At 42.2% G+C, this 17709-nt stretch overlaps 1 protein-coding gene across 1 annotated transcript in view; it reads right to left on the bottom strand.

Annotated features, from left to right (window-relative positions):
- yipf6 (Yip1 domain family, member 6) overlaps positions 1–17290 on the bottom strand; it is a 28799-nt gene extending 11509 nt beyond the window's left edge. The window contains exons 1-6 of the mRNA XM_078211427.1: positions 17188–17290; positions 14302–14430; positions 11773–11851; positions 5592–5634; positions 4393–4518; positions 1417–1589 (exon numbers count right to left, since the gene is read on the bottom strand). Coding sequence (XP_078067553.1) covers positions 1417–1589; positions 4393–4518; positions 5592–5634; positions 11773–11851; positions 14302–14430; positions 17188–17256 — 619 coding nt within the window. The 5' untranslated portion in view covers positions 17257–17290. The remainder of the gene's footprint in view (positions 1–1416; positions 1590–4392; positions 4519–5591; positions 5635–11772; positions 11852–14301; positions 14431–17187) is intronic.
- Between the last annotated feature and the right edge of the window lie 419 nt (positions 17291–17709).

The following is a 17709-nucleotide window of genomic DNA, read 5'->3' as shown; positions in this document are numbered from 1 at the left end:
TTTGCAGGGCAGATATCAATTGTTTCCCTTGTTAATCAAGAATCTAAGGTTATCAGAGGTTGGTGGAATTAAGGCCACAATCAGGTCAGCCATGATCTTACTGAATGGCAGAGCAGGCTTGGGGGACTGAACAATCTACACATACTAATTTGTGTGTTCATATGAATGTTAAAATTCCCAAAACTTGCATATCGAACATTCACTAGATAACACATAACTGGAGATTTTAATAAAAAAGGGATGCAACTGACAGACAAGCTGTAGCATTATCAGGTTCCTGCAATGGTGTCCGAATGTGTGGCGTGAATGTTGACGCACTATTTTGCTTCGCAAGGAAGCAAAGTAAAAAATATGTCAAGATTCATTTCCTTGCAGCAGAAGTGAGTCATGCTCCAGTATATTCTGAACTTCAGAACTAATTTTCAGAAGGCTGCAAACGATGGCTGCCCGAGGGTAATCTGACTTCTTTTGTGGACTGAAATCACTCCCCTCTCGAAGGAACAAAGGGATACAAAAATTCTGTCCATGACAAGCCTACAAGACATAGCAAAACTGAACTTTAAATTAACACAAGCTCCATGGTGATGACAACAAGTAACAGCTGTATTTCTTTCAGTAGAAATGGGTTTCCTCTTCTTTCATTCCTCACTATTAATTCCAGATTATGCACATCAAGATCAGAAGCAGCAAGGTTCCAAGCTTGTTGCCAGGATACTGCTAATATGATTCTTTGCAGGCTGCCATAAAGCACAGGATTCAGGGAAGTCCAGCTAGTTCTAACCCACCAACATTCCATTAGGTGGCCTAGCCTATGTTGCAGCATAATCTTAGAACTAGAAATGACTACAATTTTAACTTGCCTCAAGTTTTAATCTTATTTTGTTTGCAGTGTTTAGAAAAAACACTTGCAATTTTAGTATATTTTTCATCTCAAATTACATTTTTACTTCAAATAATGCCGATGGTGTTCGCTTTCCATATTTTCAAACTAATCTTTTCTAGAACAGCTTGCTAATCCATCTGTGGAATTTCAAAATTGTTGTTTCGCTTCTCGCAGTTCACTAAACTGGAACATGAATGGCGCTAAGAATTTATTCAGTGGTTTTAATTTCCAACATTTGTTCAAAATGCTGTGCGCTACAAGTCAATGAAAAAAAAAATTGGTTCTAATGCAAAAATTTTAATCCAGAATGATTTTTTCTTCACCATCTCTTTTCCAAGGTAAGATAATTGAGCTAAGATACCTGGAAAAAGAGAGCTTGAAGAAAATTAATTCAAATACAATTTCATCACCTCTAACCCATTGCACCATCCTCAAAAAGGAGTAGCTCTAGCTGACTATGCCTGATAATTTACTGCACAGTTTTAATCACTGTGTTATTAATCAGTTATTTAAAGAAAGCAGTTATTACTTACCAAATGTTGACCAGCCGAATGCAGCCAGCACAATAATAAAGCGAATTATAACCACTGCCATTGGGATTTCTGATGTGGCGTGTGGAGCCAGCCGGATGAGTGAGCAGGCGATCATAGCTACAGTGAGTGGCAATATGCAATAACCCAGCACACACAGGCTTTGAAAGAAGGAGCTAGAAAACAAAATAAACACAAAGAGAAATTAATCAGTAGTCACTCTCAATCTTTTCTGTACCTGCTTTGCAGTTTTCCTCAATATCTTCTCCCTCTAGATTAGCCATTACCAAGAGCCATCCTTAAACCAGAAGAATATGCCTGATCACGATCAATATAATTCAGTTTTTCACCCTGCCACTCAATATAAATCCAAAAAATAATCTCACCGGGATAGCGAGATACTCACTATCAGTAAACTGGTTAAACCCATTTTCCGAAATGATGTTGAGCCACGTACAACAGGCAGGTCCCATGTTTAATTCCCCACTCTCTACAAGGTATCTGGTATCAGCCAGGACAAACAACATAAATGCCAGAATTCAGATGTTGAGATTCAACAAAGTAGTATATAGTATTTCATATAGAAAACACCTAAACTCTATGGTGACAGGGATGCAAGATTTTCTTCTTTCAGCTATAAGGGATATTGCGAGAAGTGACTGACAGTTTTTACCAGTATTTTAAAAGGTGGAGATAAAGATCCAGAGAGTACAGCTGAAGGCTCTGGCCCCACAACAGGATGTATGGAAAGGGCATACTGTAGTATCTACTTTCAGCCACATTGTGGCACTGTACACAACATATCCCACTGGTTCCAAGAACACAAGGGATAGTAATATAACTAAAACATTAACAGTTGGCACAAATGAAAAAAAATTGCATTGATATGGATTACTTTTAAAGTGCAGCTGCTCATGATCTAAGCAAAGACCTCAACCAATCTACAGACAGCATGCCCCACAATTAGTAAACAAATTAAGTGACCAGGTAATTTATTTTCAGCCATACTTCTTGAGGGTGGAATAATTTCACAGGACACAAAAATCCCATCACTGCTTACAGTAGTACCACTGATCTTTTATGCCCATCTAAGCCAACAACCAGAACCTTGATTTAGTAGGGGAGATGGTGGTATTGTGGCAATGTCACTGGACTGGTATGCCTATGCTAATGCTCTGGAGAAGAGCTCAAATCCCAGCATGGCAACAGTTTTTAAAAAGACATCAGTAACTATGCCATCATTTGGTTTTCTGCTCCCTTTGGGGAAAGAAATCTGCCACCCTAGTCTAGCCTACATGTGATTCCAGATTCACATCAATGTGGTAGACTCTTAACTGCTCTCTCAAGGGCAATAAGGGACAACCACAATGCAATGATTAAAAACACGTCTTATCTAAATGATGACACATCTAGCAATGCGGCACTCTCTCTAACCCAATTTACGCAGCCTAGACTATGCATTCAGATACACAGGGCAGAATTAAGCCTAAATTCTACTAATTCATTGGCGAGAGTGTGACCACAGGGCTCGGCTCTTACTCAACATCACAGTAATTCAACACGAATGTGCACATACACTTGGCACAACTTTTATAGTGACACCACGGAACAGTTATATTTCTTTTAATAAAGACAAGGTACCTTTTTTCTGCTCCTTCTACTAGGAACCCCTAACCCATCCTGTTCAGATTACTCAATTCAAGCAGAGAATGGTAAAGGGATGGGGGTGAGGGCTGTCTCAAAATCAAGGGAGAAAAGTTGTGGACTGGAATACAAGGCTTGAGAGGGTTGCAGGAATAACAGAATGAAGGGATTTAAAAACAAGGCTTAAAATTCAGTACGTTAGGCAACAGATTGAATGCAGCTGAGCCTGTCAAGATATGACTTTTGGATAAATTGTAATTTATAGAGGGTAAAGGATGAGAGATTAGCAAGGATGACACTGGGGTATTAGAATCAAGATGTTAACAGAATTGTGGATAAAATTTTCAGTGATTATATGGCTATAGTAGATAGAAATCTTTTCTTGAGGGCTAAGACTCATGTATTTGTTTAAAAATGGTTTTTAAAGTTAGTTTATTTATCACAAGTCGGCTTACATTAACACTGCAATGAAGTTACTGTGAAAATCCCCTAGTTGCCACACTCTGGCGCCTGTTCGGGTCAATGCACCGAACCAGCACATCTTTGGACTGTGGGAGGAAACCGGAGTGCCTGGAGGAAACCCACGCAGACATGGGGAGAATATGCAAACTCAACACAGACAGTGACCCAAGTCGGGAATCAAACTTGGATCCCTGGCGCTGTGAGGCAGCAGTGCCACTGTGCCGGCACAAAACGAATATCCTGGACCATATACCAACTGCAGCCAAGGCAAATACATTCGGACCTGCACAAATACAGTAGAAACTGTATTACCAAAAAGCACTTTCAATATTGTGCCCTTCCTCTGGGTAAGCACATGCTTCTGCAGGGTATAATCCATAGCAACAGAATTGCATGAGAACTTAGTGGTGTTGGAGTGAAAACAATCTTGATTCCACATCACTGCTGGCAGTACTCTAACCCACACTGCATAACCATTTCAGGGAATATATGAACATCATCCTGTTAAAACAAGGCATCAGAATTGAAGTAGTTAAAAACAGCATACTTTGAACAGTTTACTGTCCATAGCAAAAAATATATGTCCAACTAACTATTGTTGCATTAATACACTATGATGCTGTATAAAGTAAGGAAAACAATAATTAAATCCTTAATCTGCACTGAATTAGTTGAAGCTAACAGTAGAGATGGTACTGTTCCAACCACAATGTCTTTTGGCTAGATAAGGGGGAAAAAAAGACAATCTTGAGAATTACACAGAACAACCTTGTGGTATGAGGTACTGGACAGCTGCTGGTGTCTAAGGAACAGTACCTTAGCAAGATGCAGCACCTCAGGAGAGGATGAGAGAAACCTGGAAAGAAAACTCACATCGTGCCACCAAGCAGTTTGGAGTTCAATGTAATGATGACTGCGCCAAACCACACGATGACAAACACCTCAGCAAACTCTGGGCCTCCTTCATGTTTATTGTCAACAGAACTCCCCTGCAACATCCTGTGTGAAAGAGAACAAGCCTCAATGCACCCTTCAAATCATTTACAGCAACAAAACATTTTTTAAACAAACCATGGCTGCATCTAAAAGCTAATGAAAGTAGGAGGCCATCATAAGAAGCTTGCTGCCCCATTGTTTCAGAGGCATTGCAAGTAAGCATCTGGTCAATAATGACTGACAAGATTTGATATTTGAGTTGAATTAGCTCAGCAGCACTGGAAATCAGAACAGGGAGGGGAATCATCTACTTGGAAAGGGTGTACAGGCTGGAGATATACATGGCATACATGATAGCACACCATGGTGAGACAGAAACATTTCCAGAAGGCATTGAGAGAGAGCAAGAGACACCAAGACCACAGATGATGCAGATCTTCAAGAGAGTGAGCATATGCACACATGGGGGTTTCAAAGACAGCCAGCTCTTTGTTAGCATCTATGTAATGGAGGGCCCGGGGAGGAACATTTTGAAAGTGTTTTCTATTGCGCTCCCTAATGCTTCTGAAGCTAATGCACCATGTTGTGTGACACAGCATTGATACTCATCAATTCTATCCTCAAGCTGTATTGAGTTACCTGAACTCAGCAAGAACAATTTCTATGAGTCACTGCTCCCCTATGGCTAGGAAAGTTAAAACTATCAGGTAAAGCTGTGTTCCTGAGAACAAGTATTCTTGCTGGAACATGCACATGAGAAAGCCTTGAGCAAGTATAGATTTGATTTGGACCGTGATGCACCCACAATGAAATAGCCCCTCCCATTAGTTAATATCAAGGCTCACACATGAAGAATGGTCACCCAAGTGAGGTACCAGTAACCTAACAGTTCCCATAACTGTACTTCACTAAAAGGGAGAAGAGACAACGGAGTGGCACAGGGAGGTTTTAAAAATAAATTTTACACATTTTTCAAAGGTGCATAATTGTTACTCTCAGTATCTATCCATCATGATTTTTATTTAAAGTCATCTGAAAGATTAACACATATACCAATGATTTAGATGAAAACCTCTCGTCACTCAGTAGCAGACTGAACTAAATAATCTAAAGCCTTGCACCAGGTTATTACTTACATTGCTAATAAGACACAGAGTACTAGAGGGCCCCATAGATCCCCTGTAATGAACAAATAAAAGGATTAGTCACATAGTCATGTACAAAATTGGACACAGAGTTTCTGCAATAATTAACAAGTTACCTGATAAATCAGCTCAGATATTTGGACGTCACCAGGTTTTGCAAACTGCAAAGGTTCCAGATTCCATGCCTGGACTACGATGAGTAAACTCAGCAATAGAATTTGATAGCCCCAAACACCACCTTAGTATTTTCCAACAAAGCTTGATCATATTCAAATGCATTTAATTAAGTCTTCACTCATCAGAAATCAGAATACTGCTGATGCTGAAAATCAAATAAAAACAGGAAATGCTGGAAAAAGCAGCTCAGACAGTATCTGTGGACAGATTCATAGAATAGAATCCCTACAGTACAGAAGGAGCCCATGGAGATGCACGGCGACACAATGGTTAACATTGCTGCCTCTCAGCACCAGGGATAAGAGTTCGATTCTGACCTCAGGTGGATGTCTGTGTGGAGTTTGCACATTCTCCCTGTGTTTGCATGGGTTTCCTCCGGGGGCTCCAGTTTCCTCCCACAGTTCAAAGATGTGCAGGCTAGGTTGATTGGCAATGCTAACTTGCCCCTTAATATCAGGGGAATTGGCAGTGTAAATATGTGGGGTTACGGGGATAGGGCCTGGGTGGGATTGTTGACCGTGCAGGCTCGATGGGCTGAATGGCCTCCTTCTGCATTGTAGGGATTCTATGATTTGGTCCATCAAACCTGCATCAACAACAATTTCACCCAGGCCCTATCCCCGTAACCCTATGTACTTAACGTGCGAATCCCCCTGCCACTAAGGGTCAATTTGGCATGGCCAGTCAACCTAACCTGCACACCTTTAGACTGTGGGAGGAAACCGGAGCACCCAGAGGAAACCCACACAGACACAGGGAGAACGTGCAAACTCCAGTCACTTGACGCCAGAATTGAACCCAGATCCCTGGCCTTAGATAAAGAGTTAAGTTTCAGGTTGATGAAAGGTTACTACCTGAAACATTTACACTGTTTCTCTCTCCATAGATGCTGCCTGACCTGCTGAGTATTTCTAGTATTTTCTGTTTTTATTTGAAGTTTTCACACATCTTTGAATATATCACTGTCATAGCATGTACACGGCCAATGGTGGAATTGCATAGTATGCAAAGCAAAGGACCAAATTAATGGTCCTTACTGGTGCTCATGATCCACATTGGCTGTGCAGTCGGCAGTGTAGAGGATAGCTGCAAGCTCCAGAACGATATAGATTGGCTGGTGGAGTAGTGGCAGGTGGAGTTCAACTCTGATAAGTGTGAGGTAGTGCATTTTGGGAGGTCAAACAGCAAAAAGGAATACAAAATAAATGGAAATAGATGAAGTGAGAAATCTTGGCTTGCAAGTGCACAGGTCTCTAAGGATAGTAGTACAGGTAGATAAGGTTGTAAAGAAGGTACATGGAATGCTCTTCTTCATTGGCAGAGGTATCGAATGTAATAGTTGGGATAGAATGATGAAACTATATAAGACACTGGTGAGGTCACAACTGAAGAACTGCGTGCAGTTCTGGTCACCTCATTACATACTGGAAGGGTGTCATTGCTCTGGAGAGAGTGCAGAGAAGGTTTGCTAGAATGTTGCCAGGACTGGAGAATTGTAGCTATGAGAGAGATTGGGGTTGTTTTCCTTGGAACAGAGAATGCTGACAGGTGAAATGATTGCAGTATACAAAACTGTGAGGGGTAGGGAAAGAGTAGACAGGAGAAACTGGTTTCCCTTGGCAGAGAGTTCAAAAACCAGGGGTCTTGGATTCAAGCTAAGTGGCAGAAGGAATAGAGGGAACATGAGGAAAACCCTTTTTACACAGGTGGTGGATGACTGGAATTTGCTGCCCGAGTTAGTGGTGGAGGCAGAGATCCGCAGGGCTATGGCCCAGGTGCAAAAACATGGGATCAGAAAGGGCTCCTGAGTGTCTTTGGGTCAGCATGGACCAAATGCCCCCTTCTATGCTGTATCATTTCTATATTTCTATGAGTATGCATGACTATTGCACCCAGGCCTCTAGAAATGCTGCTTCAGAGGCAGCTGTTAAAAAGGTGCAAGAATAACCTGCATAGCTTCACTTTCACCATTTTCCCCAAACTCTTTCCTCATTTCCTCCCACATACCAAACCCAATAGAAAAGTATCCCACTGTCACAAAGCATTATTCTCCTCCAACATATCTCAACTGGAAACGGATTCCAAGAGATTTTACAGTGATAGATATAGAACATAGAACAGTACAGCACAGAACAGGCCCTTCAGCTCACGATGTTGTGCCGAGCTTTATCCGAAATCAAGATCAAGCTATCCCACTCCCTATCATCCTGGTGTGCTCCATGTGCCTATCCAATAACCGCTTAAATGTTCCTAAAGTGTCTGACTCCACTATCACTGCAGGCAGTTCATTCCACATCCCAACCACTCTCTGCATAAAGAACCTACCTCTGATATCCTTCCTATATCTCCCACCATGAACCCTATAGTTATGCCCCCTTGTAATAGCTCCATCCACCCGAGGAAATAGTCTTTGAACGTTCACTCTATCTATCCCCTTCATCATTTTATAAACCTCTATTCAGTCTCCCCTCAGCCTCCTCCGCTCCAGAGAGAACAGCCCTAGCTCCTTCAACGTTTCCTCATAAGACCTACCCTCCAAACCACAGGCAGCATCCTGGTAAATCTCCTCTGCACTCTTTCCAGCGTTTCCACATCCTTCTTATAGTGAGGTGATCAGAACTGCACACAATATTCCAAATGTGGTCTCACCAAGGTCCTGTACAGTTGCAGCATAACCCCACGGCTCTTAAACTCCAACCCCCTGTTAATAAAAGCTAACACACTATAGGCCTTCTTCACAGCTCTATCCACTTGAGTGGCAACCTTTAGAGATCTGTGGATATGGACCCAAGATCTCTCTGTTCCTCCACAGTCTTCAGAACCCTACCTTTGATCCTGTAATCCACATTTAAATTAGTCCTACCCAAATGAATCACCTCACATTTATCAGGGTTAAACTCCATTTGCCATTTTTCAGCCCAGCTTTGCATCCTATCTATGTCTCTTTGCAGTCTACAACAGCCCTCCACCTCATCCACTACTCCACCAATCTTGGTGTCATCAGCAAATTTACTGATCCACCCTTCAGCCCCCTCCTCTAAATCATTAATAAAAATCACAAAGAGCAGAGGACCAAGCACTGATCCCTCTGGCACTCCGCTAGCAACCTGCCTCCAGTCCGAAAATTTTCCATCCACTACCACCCTCTGTCTTCGATCAGATATGATGTGGAGATGCCGGCGTTGGACTGGGGTAAACACAGTAAGAAGTTTAACAACACCAGGTTAAAGTCCAACAGGTTTATTTGGTAGCAAAAGCCACACAAGCTTTCGGAGCTGCAAGAAGGCACCTGAAGAAGGGGCTTGCAGCTCCGAAAGCTTGTGTGGCTTTTGCTACCAAATAAACCTGTTGGACTTTAACCTGGTGTTGTTAAACTTCTTACTTCGATCAGATAGCCAGTTACCTATCCAATCAGCCAACTTTCCCTCTATCCCACACCTCCTTACTTTCATCATAAGCCTACCATGGGCGACCTTATCAAACGCCTTACTAAAATCTATGTATATGACATCAACTGCCCTACCTTCATCAACACACTTAGTTACCTCCTCAAAAAATTCTATCAAATTTGTGAGGCACAACCTGCCCTTCACGAATCCGTGCTGACTATTCCGGATTAATCCGCATCTTTCTAAATGGTCGTAAATCCCATCCCCAAGGACCTTTTCCGTCAATTTACCAACCACCGAAGTAAGACTAACCGGTCTATAATTACCAGGGTCATTTCTATTCCCTTTCTTAAACAGAGGAACAACATTCGCCACTCTCCAGTCCTCTGGCACCATCCCCGTGGACAGTGAGGAACCAAAGATCAAAGCCAAAGGCTCTGCAATCTCATCCCTTGCCTCCCAAAGAATCCTAGGATATATTTCATCAGGCCCAGGGGACTTATCGACCTTCAGTTTATTCAAAACACTCAGTACATCCTCCCTCCGAACATCTATTTCCTCCAGTCTATTAGCCTGTAACACCTTCTCTTCCTCAAAAACATGGCCCCTCTCCTTGGTGAACACTGAAGAAAAGTATTCATTCATCACCTCGCCTATCTCTACTGACTCCATACACAAGTTCCCACTACTGTCCTTGACCGGCCCTAACCTCACCCTGGTCATTCTTTTATTCCTCACATAAAAGAGTAAAAAGCCTTGGGGTTTTCCTTGATCCGACCCGCCAAGGACTTCTCATGTCCCCTCCTAGCTCTCCTAAGCCCCTTTTTCAGCTCGTTCCTTGCTAACTTGTAACCCTCAATCGAGCCATCTGAACCTTGTTTCCTCATCCCTACATAAGCTTCCCTCTTCCTTTTCACAAGACATTCCACCTCTTTCGTGAACCATGGTTCCCTCACTCGGCCATTTCCTCCCTGCCTGACAGGGACATACCTATCAAGGACACCCAGTATTTGTTCCTTGAAAAAGTTCCACTTTTCATTAGTGCCTTTCCCTGACAGTTTCTGTTCCCAACTTATGCCCCCTAATTCTTGCCTAATCGCATCATAATTACCTCTCCCCCAATTGTAAACCTTGCTCTGCCGTACGGCCCTATCCCTCTCCATTGCAATAACAAAAGATTCCGAATTGTGGTCACTATCTCCAAAGTGCTCTCCCACAACCAAATCTAACACTTGGCCCGGTTCATTTCCCAGTACCAAATCCAATGTGGCCTCACCTCTTGTCGGCCTATCCACATATTGTGTCAGGAAACCCTCCTGCACACACTGCACAAAAACTGCCCCATCCGAACTATTTGACCTACAAAGGTTCCAATCAATATTTGGAAAGTTAAAAGTCCCCCATGACAACTACCCTGTGACCCCCACACCTATCCATAATCTGCTTAGCAATTTCTTCCTCCACATCTCTATTACTATTTGGGGGCCTATAGTAAACTCCTAACAACGTGACCGCTCCTTTCCTATTTCTAACCTCAGCCCATATTACCTCAGTGTGCAGATCCCCCTCGAAGTGCCTTACCGCAGCCGTTAAACTATCCTTGATTAACAATGCTACTCCTCCACCTCTTTTACCAGCTTCCCTACACTTACTGAAACATCTATACCCCGGAACGTCCAACAACCATTCCTGTCCTTGTTCTACCCACGTCTCCGTAATGGCCACAACATCGTAGTCCCAAGTACCAATCCACACCCCAAGTTCATCTACCTTGTTCCGGATGCTCCTTGCATTGAAGTAGACACACTTCAACCCACCTTCCTGTTTACCGGTACCCACCCTTGACCTTGATACCTTCCCCAATACCTCAGCACCCTCAACACTGACTTCTGGACTACAACTCCTTTTCCCACTCCCCTGACAAATTAATTTAAACCCCCCTGAAGAGCCGTATCAAATTTCCCTCCCAGGATATTGGTGCCCCTCTGGTTCAGGTGCACCCCGTCCTGTTTGTACAGGTCCCACCTTCCACACAATGTGTTCTAATTATCCACGTATCTGAAACCCTCCCTCCTTCCTACACCATCCCTGCAACCACATGTTTAACTGCACTCTCTCCCTGTTCCTCAACTCGCTATCACGTGGCACCGGTAACGTACCAGAGATGACCACATGACCATATGTATCTTATCTGCATCAGCAACAGGCTGTACCACACAACTACCTTTATGACACTTTTCATCAAGTTTAAGCCATCCCAAAAAACAATAATTTTGTTAGCACTGGTCATTTTCTGGTATCTTGCCCAATCTTGTCCTTAACTGAAATCCATTCAGGCATTTTCCAACATGGGTCACTGAAAAACAATTAGAGGAAATCATATTGATTCTGCCCCCACATCCCCTCCCCACAACAAGGTCAGCAAGATCCACTATAATTTCCTACCACTATCTTGCTGAGGTCATCTTAAACATCTCAAATGAGGAATCAAACCACATCTATGTGACTGGGCATTACATTTACCCCGAGAGGTACCAGAATAGGTCCCTTCCTTAATTTTTGTTTCTATCCAATATGTTGTTGAAATTATATTCAATTGTACTCACAGTCTCTAAGGAGGCTGCTGCTCTTTTTAGGGTACATAACATGAACAAATTTCTTCCCAACAGCCTTCAGATCTCGCATCTGATAAACAGAAAGCAAATGAAGAAAAGAACACTTAGTTATCAAAGAATTTTTGGAATCACACCAATACGCTTGGATCAGATATTGTTGCATTGGGAAAGGAATACTTAAAATATAAATGGATCAATGTGAAAATTTACCAGATATGATGTGTTGGAATTACACAATGAATGGGAAAGGTGGGCAGAAATCTGGCTGAAAAGCTGAATGACCTGCAATGCACTTTAAGCACTGCAGGCAATAATTATGAACAGTTGGATTTATAATGAGACTGTTCAATGTTTTGTGCAAGAGATTTTCTTAGACTTAAAGACTTACACAAATAGTGCCTCCCATGACCACAAAATATGTCATAGTGCTTTACAGCCAACAAAGCACTTTTGAAATGAGTCATGATTGTATGGAAAACAGTGTGAAATCAATCCCACATACCCAGGCGGTTCCTTCATAAGAAAGGCAGGTAAGAACCACAAAATGGAAGACATACTATTTCAGTCTTATCAGTTAAGCGTCTCCAACACAACCTCCCAGCTCATATCTGGTCCGGTAATACATAACCTAACTTCTGTTCATAGATTAATAAAGTAACAATGCTATGAACTATATACTTCATTGACTTAATAAATATTACACCAGTTTGAGACCAATAATTGTTCTTGTTATTACATCTGAACACTTCAGTTGATTGTCAGCTGGTAAATCAATCCGATGTTTCTAATACGCCAGAGAAACTACCTGACTGCTTCTGTGCGGGAAGCAGACCTTCATCCCACTTTGTATGAAAATTGTCTAATAAGCTCTTTTTGCTGTGACAGATGTCAATAGTTTGTGAATTGACACTTATTCATTTCATTCCAAAGCTATGCCATTATAAAGGAGATTTATGGAGAGATGGTGGCAAATGGTCATATCACTGGGCTAGTAATCCAGAGGCCCAGGCTAATAATACACTTGGATTCAAATTCCACTATAGCACCTGGTGGAATTCGAATTCAATTAATAAATCGAGGAATATAAAGCCAGTCTCAGTAATAGTGACCATGACAACTATCATTCAATGTTATACAAACACATCTGGAACACTAATGTCCTTCTGCAGGGAAATCTGCCACCCATACCTGGTCTGGACTACATGTGACTCCGGACTCATGCACCGTGGTTAACTATTAAAACTGTCCTCTGAAATGCCACTCACTCCAAGGACAATTTGGAATGGACAATAAATGCTGGTCTTGCCCACATCCCATGAAAGATAAGGAAAAAAAGTACAATGGAGATCTATGCTAAAGGAAAATTCTGCTTATTAAAGCATTAGCAATAATTAACAAGCATAAATAAGCGCACTGCCCTGCAGTTACACTTGTCAAAATAACACCCCTCATTATTTGAGCTAATTACAATTTTGGAGGATTGAGGGGAAAACAAAAAAAAAATGTCCACTATCTACAGACCAATAGTATTCCAAAAACATAATACTTTTTATCTATCATTTTAGAGAAAAGCTGTGTGAAAGGTTCCAGAAATGAAATGGAAGCTAGGATGCCCCATATGTTGGAGATGTGAGTTTCTCCTGCATGGTAGGACAGAATCTGTAATTACTTACAGACAATACGTACTGACTCAGTTAGCACTGCTGCCTCGCAGTGCCAGGGACCCACGTTTAATTCCGGCCTCAGGTGATTGTTTATGTGGAGCTTGCAAGTTCTCCCCGTGTCTCCATGGGTTTCCTTCGGGTGCTCCAGTTTCCTCCCACAGTCCAAAGGGGTTCAGGTTAGGTGGATTGGCCATGCTAAATTGCCACTTAATGTCATCAGGGGGATTAGCAGGGTAAATACATGGGGTTACAGGAAAGGGCCTGGGTGGGACTGTTGTCGGTGCAGACTCGATGGGCCAAATGGCCTCTTTCTGCACTGTAGGGATTCTATGACTTCAGATTATGCTGCAATGAGGAGGTATGCAGTTTTGAACTGGAAAATCAGAGACAAATAACCTACAACTTTGCATTTACTGGGTAAGGACCAATTATAAACTAGCATGGGCAGATCTTCAGAGATGGACAAGGTGAGAGCTCACTGTAGATAGAATGTGTTCAGAAAGCTTCCCTTCAATTGCTTAGCTAACAAAATCAAAAAGAAATCATCAATGCAGATCTACAACATCCCAGTTTTAATTACTGGTCCGTGCTGAATTATCTGATACCAGTGACGATAGCAATTCTACAAATGGCCTTGTATTTTTCTCCATTCTGTCCCAATGAGGCAAAAACAACAGGCTGTATCTGATTGCTTCTCAGTAACCATGCTGGAAAAATGTATGTTTGGATGTTGGATAAGTTTTCATGTTTTCCACTGTTACAGCTAACTCATTGCTGGTGCACAAGGTACTCAAGGGCACTTGGCAAAACAGTACCCTCAGAAAAGCATAGATTGGGGACGTTCAACAATACTTACAATTGTATCCTTGACTGGTTCATCCAGCGTGGAATAGTCATCCTCTTGTGACTGGGAACCGACTGGAACTGTGATTTGTCCCTCCACAGGGACATCATTTGATATCGACACATCAGCCAAGTCTGAAAACTACAGTGTCAAAAAATATCAGCCCATCTGTACATCATCTATTTTCATCCTAGTTTTTCAGCCATTCCAATACTTACTGCCCATTTCCCTCCTCCACCCCCCCTCCGCCACCATCCCAAACAATCCCCATAAATCTTAAGAGCGATATGGTTACCTGCTCCCCATTCCCCAATTATACCTCTCCAAATAACCATTCCAAGCAAAAGACAACTCAGTTTTCACAACCCTTGATCTGATTTCACCACATAGCACAAGTTGAGGCTTCAGCATTCTACATCATTTTGCACTTTTTACTATTTTTTTGACTAGCTGGGTAAATTTAAGAATTAAATCTGTAATGAGAGTTTTATTTCATTTTGGATAAATGACACTTGTTTCAGAAGTTGAAAGAACAGGGCATAAAAGATTTCCTCACACAGAAAGGTTTGCAAAACAACATGACAGAGGCAAGTATGCAATAACATAAAATGCAGCAGATAGTTTTGCATCTGCAGTTCCAGTTCCTCAAGCGAAGAAGGTGCCGAGCTGAGGGAGCTGGAAAAGATCATGATTTAAAGCTATATTTATTTAAATCCAAGATCTGACTGAAGTGCTTCCTTAAAAAAAACGAGTTCAAGGAAAATTAAATGATCTCCCCTCCAGAATCACTCCCAAATACAGTGCACAAACAGACTTACATATTATCACTCTCGTCTTCCACTCCAATAACGTTACAGTTGCTGAGTTGCAAATGCATCAGGACTGGGATAAACCCATGTCATTTAAAAATGATAATACAGCAGCATGTGCACATTGGCACATATCAATTAATTTCTGAAGTGCAATTAAAGTGATCTGCATCCATAAAATCCAGTTTTATTTTAAGTTTTGCCAAGATGGAAAATGCAAACACCTTTTAACTGGTTGCATCAAGTAGGTGAACATCACAGTCCAGCTGGGTTTTGCTGTCATAATTCAATATTTGTAAGAGTGTATTTTTCATCAGGGATGACTGGTGGGCAATCAAGAAGGAGTCTTTGCTGATTTTACCTTCCTGACCCAGGTCAGAGGACAATTGTAGTATCAAAACCTCTGCTTCAGCTGATCTCAGCTAACAAAGCTAGAACTTGCTGGTGTTAATAATTCACGCAAACCTTATCTTTTAAGTTATCAGGACAACAGTGGAATTTTCTTATTAAAACCCATTTTCTACATTATTTAGTACAGCAACATCTTTGATCCTGGGAATATAAATACAAATTCAGTTTCTCACAATCCGCAGCATATAATAGTGGGCACATCCAGTGAACAACTGTCACATATTGATATTCAATTGATTAGAGGGAGAAAGGGCAAATGAAAGAAAGGAATTGGCACATATCAATTAATTTCTGAAGTGCATTCAAAGTGAGCTGCATCCATAAAATCCAGTTTCATTAAGTTTTGCCAAGATTAAAATGCAAATGGCTCTTTCAAGATAGAAGAGCATGGGTAGAGGGTAAATGCCTTTTTAAACCAAAGAACACCCGAGGCAAAAAAGGTCCAGTTGAGCTGGGTTTATGTTCATCTCAGCTCAGGTTATAATAGAAGCACTCCAAAGAGTAGGCTGATCAGTCATTTGAACCTGAGAGACGGGAGAAACAAACCTTAACAAGGGTGATGGGTGGTCTGCATCTTACAATGGTTGGTCTGCATCTTAATTTTATCTACCTGCCTTGATTCCATAACCCTTACCTTTAAAAAAATCAAATTTAGGTTTGAAATTTTCAATTGAACTCGCCTTTGCAGTTTTTTTGACAGGACCAATTTGACACTATTTTGTTGGGAGTGCTTCTTGATAACAACCGAGCCCAAAATTATTCTGCTCATCTGGACTCTACCAGCAGAGAAAACAGTTTCTGTCAATCTCTAATCCAATCAAATTAATTAATTAGACTATCCTTTAATCTTCTGTACCCAAGGGAATATAAACCTGGTTTATGCAAATCAAACAGAAAATGCTGGAAAAACTATGACCCAGGCAGCAGTGACCTCTACCACCAGAAGTAGAAGGGCAGCAGATACATGGCACCACCAATCTTGTTCCCCTCCAAGCCATGCATCACCCTGACTTGGAACGATATCACTGTTCCTTCACCAATGCTGGGTCAAAATCTTGGAATTCACTTCCTAATAACACAACACCACATGAACTAATGGTTCAAGATAACAGCTCACCAACACCTTATCTAGTGTGCTTAGGGATGGGCAAAACTGCTGGCCTAGCCATCAATGCTCACATCATATGGGCAAATAAAAACAGATTAGGCAATATCTGGGGAGAAACAAAGCTAATATTTTAAGTTGATGGACTTTCATAGGTCCTAGTCCATGCAATCCTGCCTCATAATTTAACCCTTTTAGCCTTAGACTCATTCTGTGGCAGCAGCTGCGGTTTTAATCCCATTCTCGTCTGGGAGTTAACAAACACACTTTTCACAATCTAACACTCTTGAAAGCCAAGTGAGGCAGCTGCTGCAGCAATTGGTTGTGTGGAGTTAATTGAAGTGAGCCAGGGTCCCAGCTCACTATCCAGTGACTCCAGTTGGAAAACGTGGAGAGATCGAGTTGTGTCGATGAGAAGCCTCACACATGAGGCTGCTATCAGGGACAGTGAAGCTGAACTCCAGCAACAGGGTACAGAGACCCTGGAGTTTCATCACGGCTCCATCAGTCCCCAGGCCCGCTTCAATGCTGCTGCTCTTCCTGTCAAGGCTGATATCCATCTCTCTCACTCACCAGCGGCAGTTTGGATTCACTCTCCACCTCCGCCATTTTCAGACCCGCTGACGTGGAGACAAACATCATACGTCATCCGTCCGCGACAATCCGCTTCTTTCTGGCGCACACCGTGACGTCACCGAATAGGGCGTGGTTTCCTCTCAGCCAATCAGTAACCGGGATGCTCCATTGTTGACTTTAACATTTCCAACTTACTGGGTGGCCTGACCCTGGAATGGCTCAGAGTTATAAACACCCCTCCCCCATCATCCTTACCCCTATTCACAAACCCCCATCACCCTTACCCTGACTCCCCAACCCCCATCACCCTTACCCCTACTCCCTAACCCCCATCAGCCTTACCCCTACTCATGAACCCACCTACCAATCCCAAAACCCATAACATCCCCCTCACCAACATTCCCTAACCCCCCTCCCCAAACCTACCCAACATTCCCCAACCCCACTCCCCAAACCTACCCAACATTCCCCAAACCCCCTCCCCAACAATCCCCAATCCCTAACATTCCCTAAACCCCC

The sequence above is a fragment of the Mustelus asterias genome, chromosome 4, assembly GCF_964213995.1.
Source record: "Mustelus asterias chromosome 4, sMusAst1.hap1.1, whole genome shotgun sequence".
NCBI classification, from domain to species: Eukaryota; Metazoa; Chordata; class Chondrichthyes; order Carcharhiniformes; family Triakidae; genus Mustelus; species Mustelus asterias.
The sequence above is the reverse complement of the archived record's forward strand: the minus strand, read 5'-3'. Positions and strand labels throughout refer to the sequence as shown.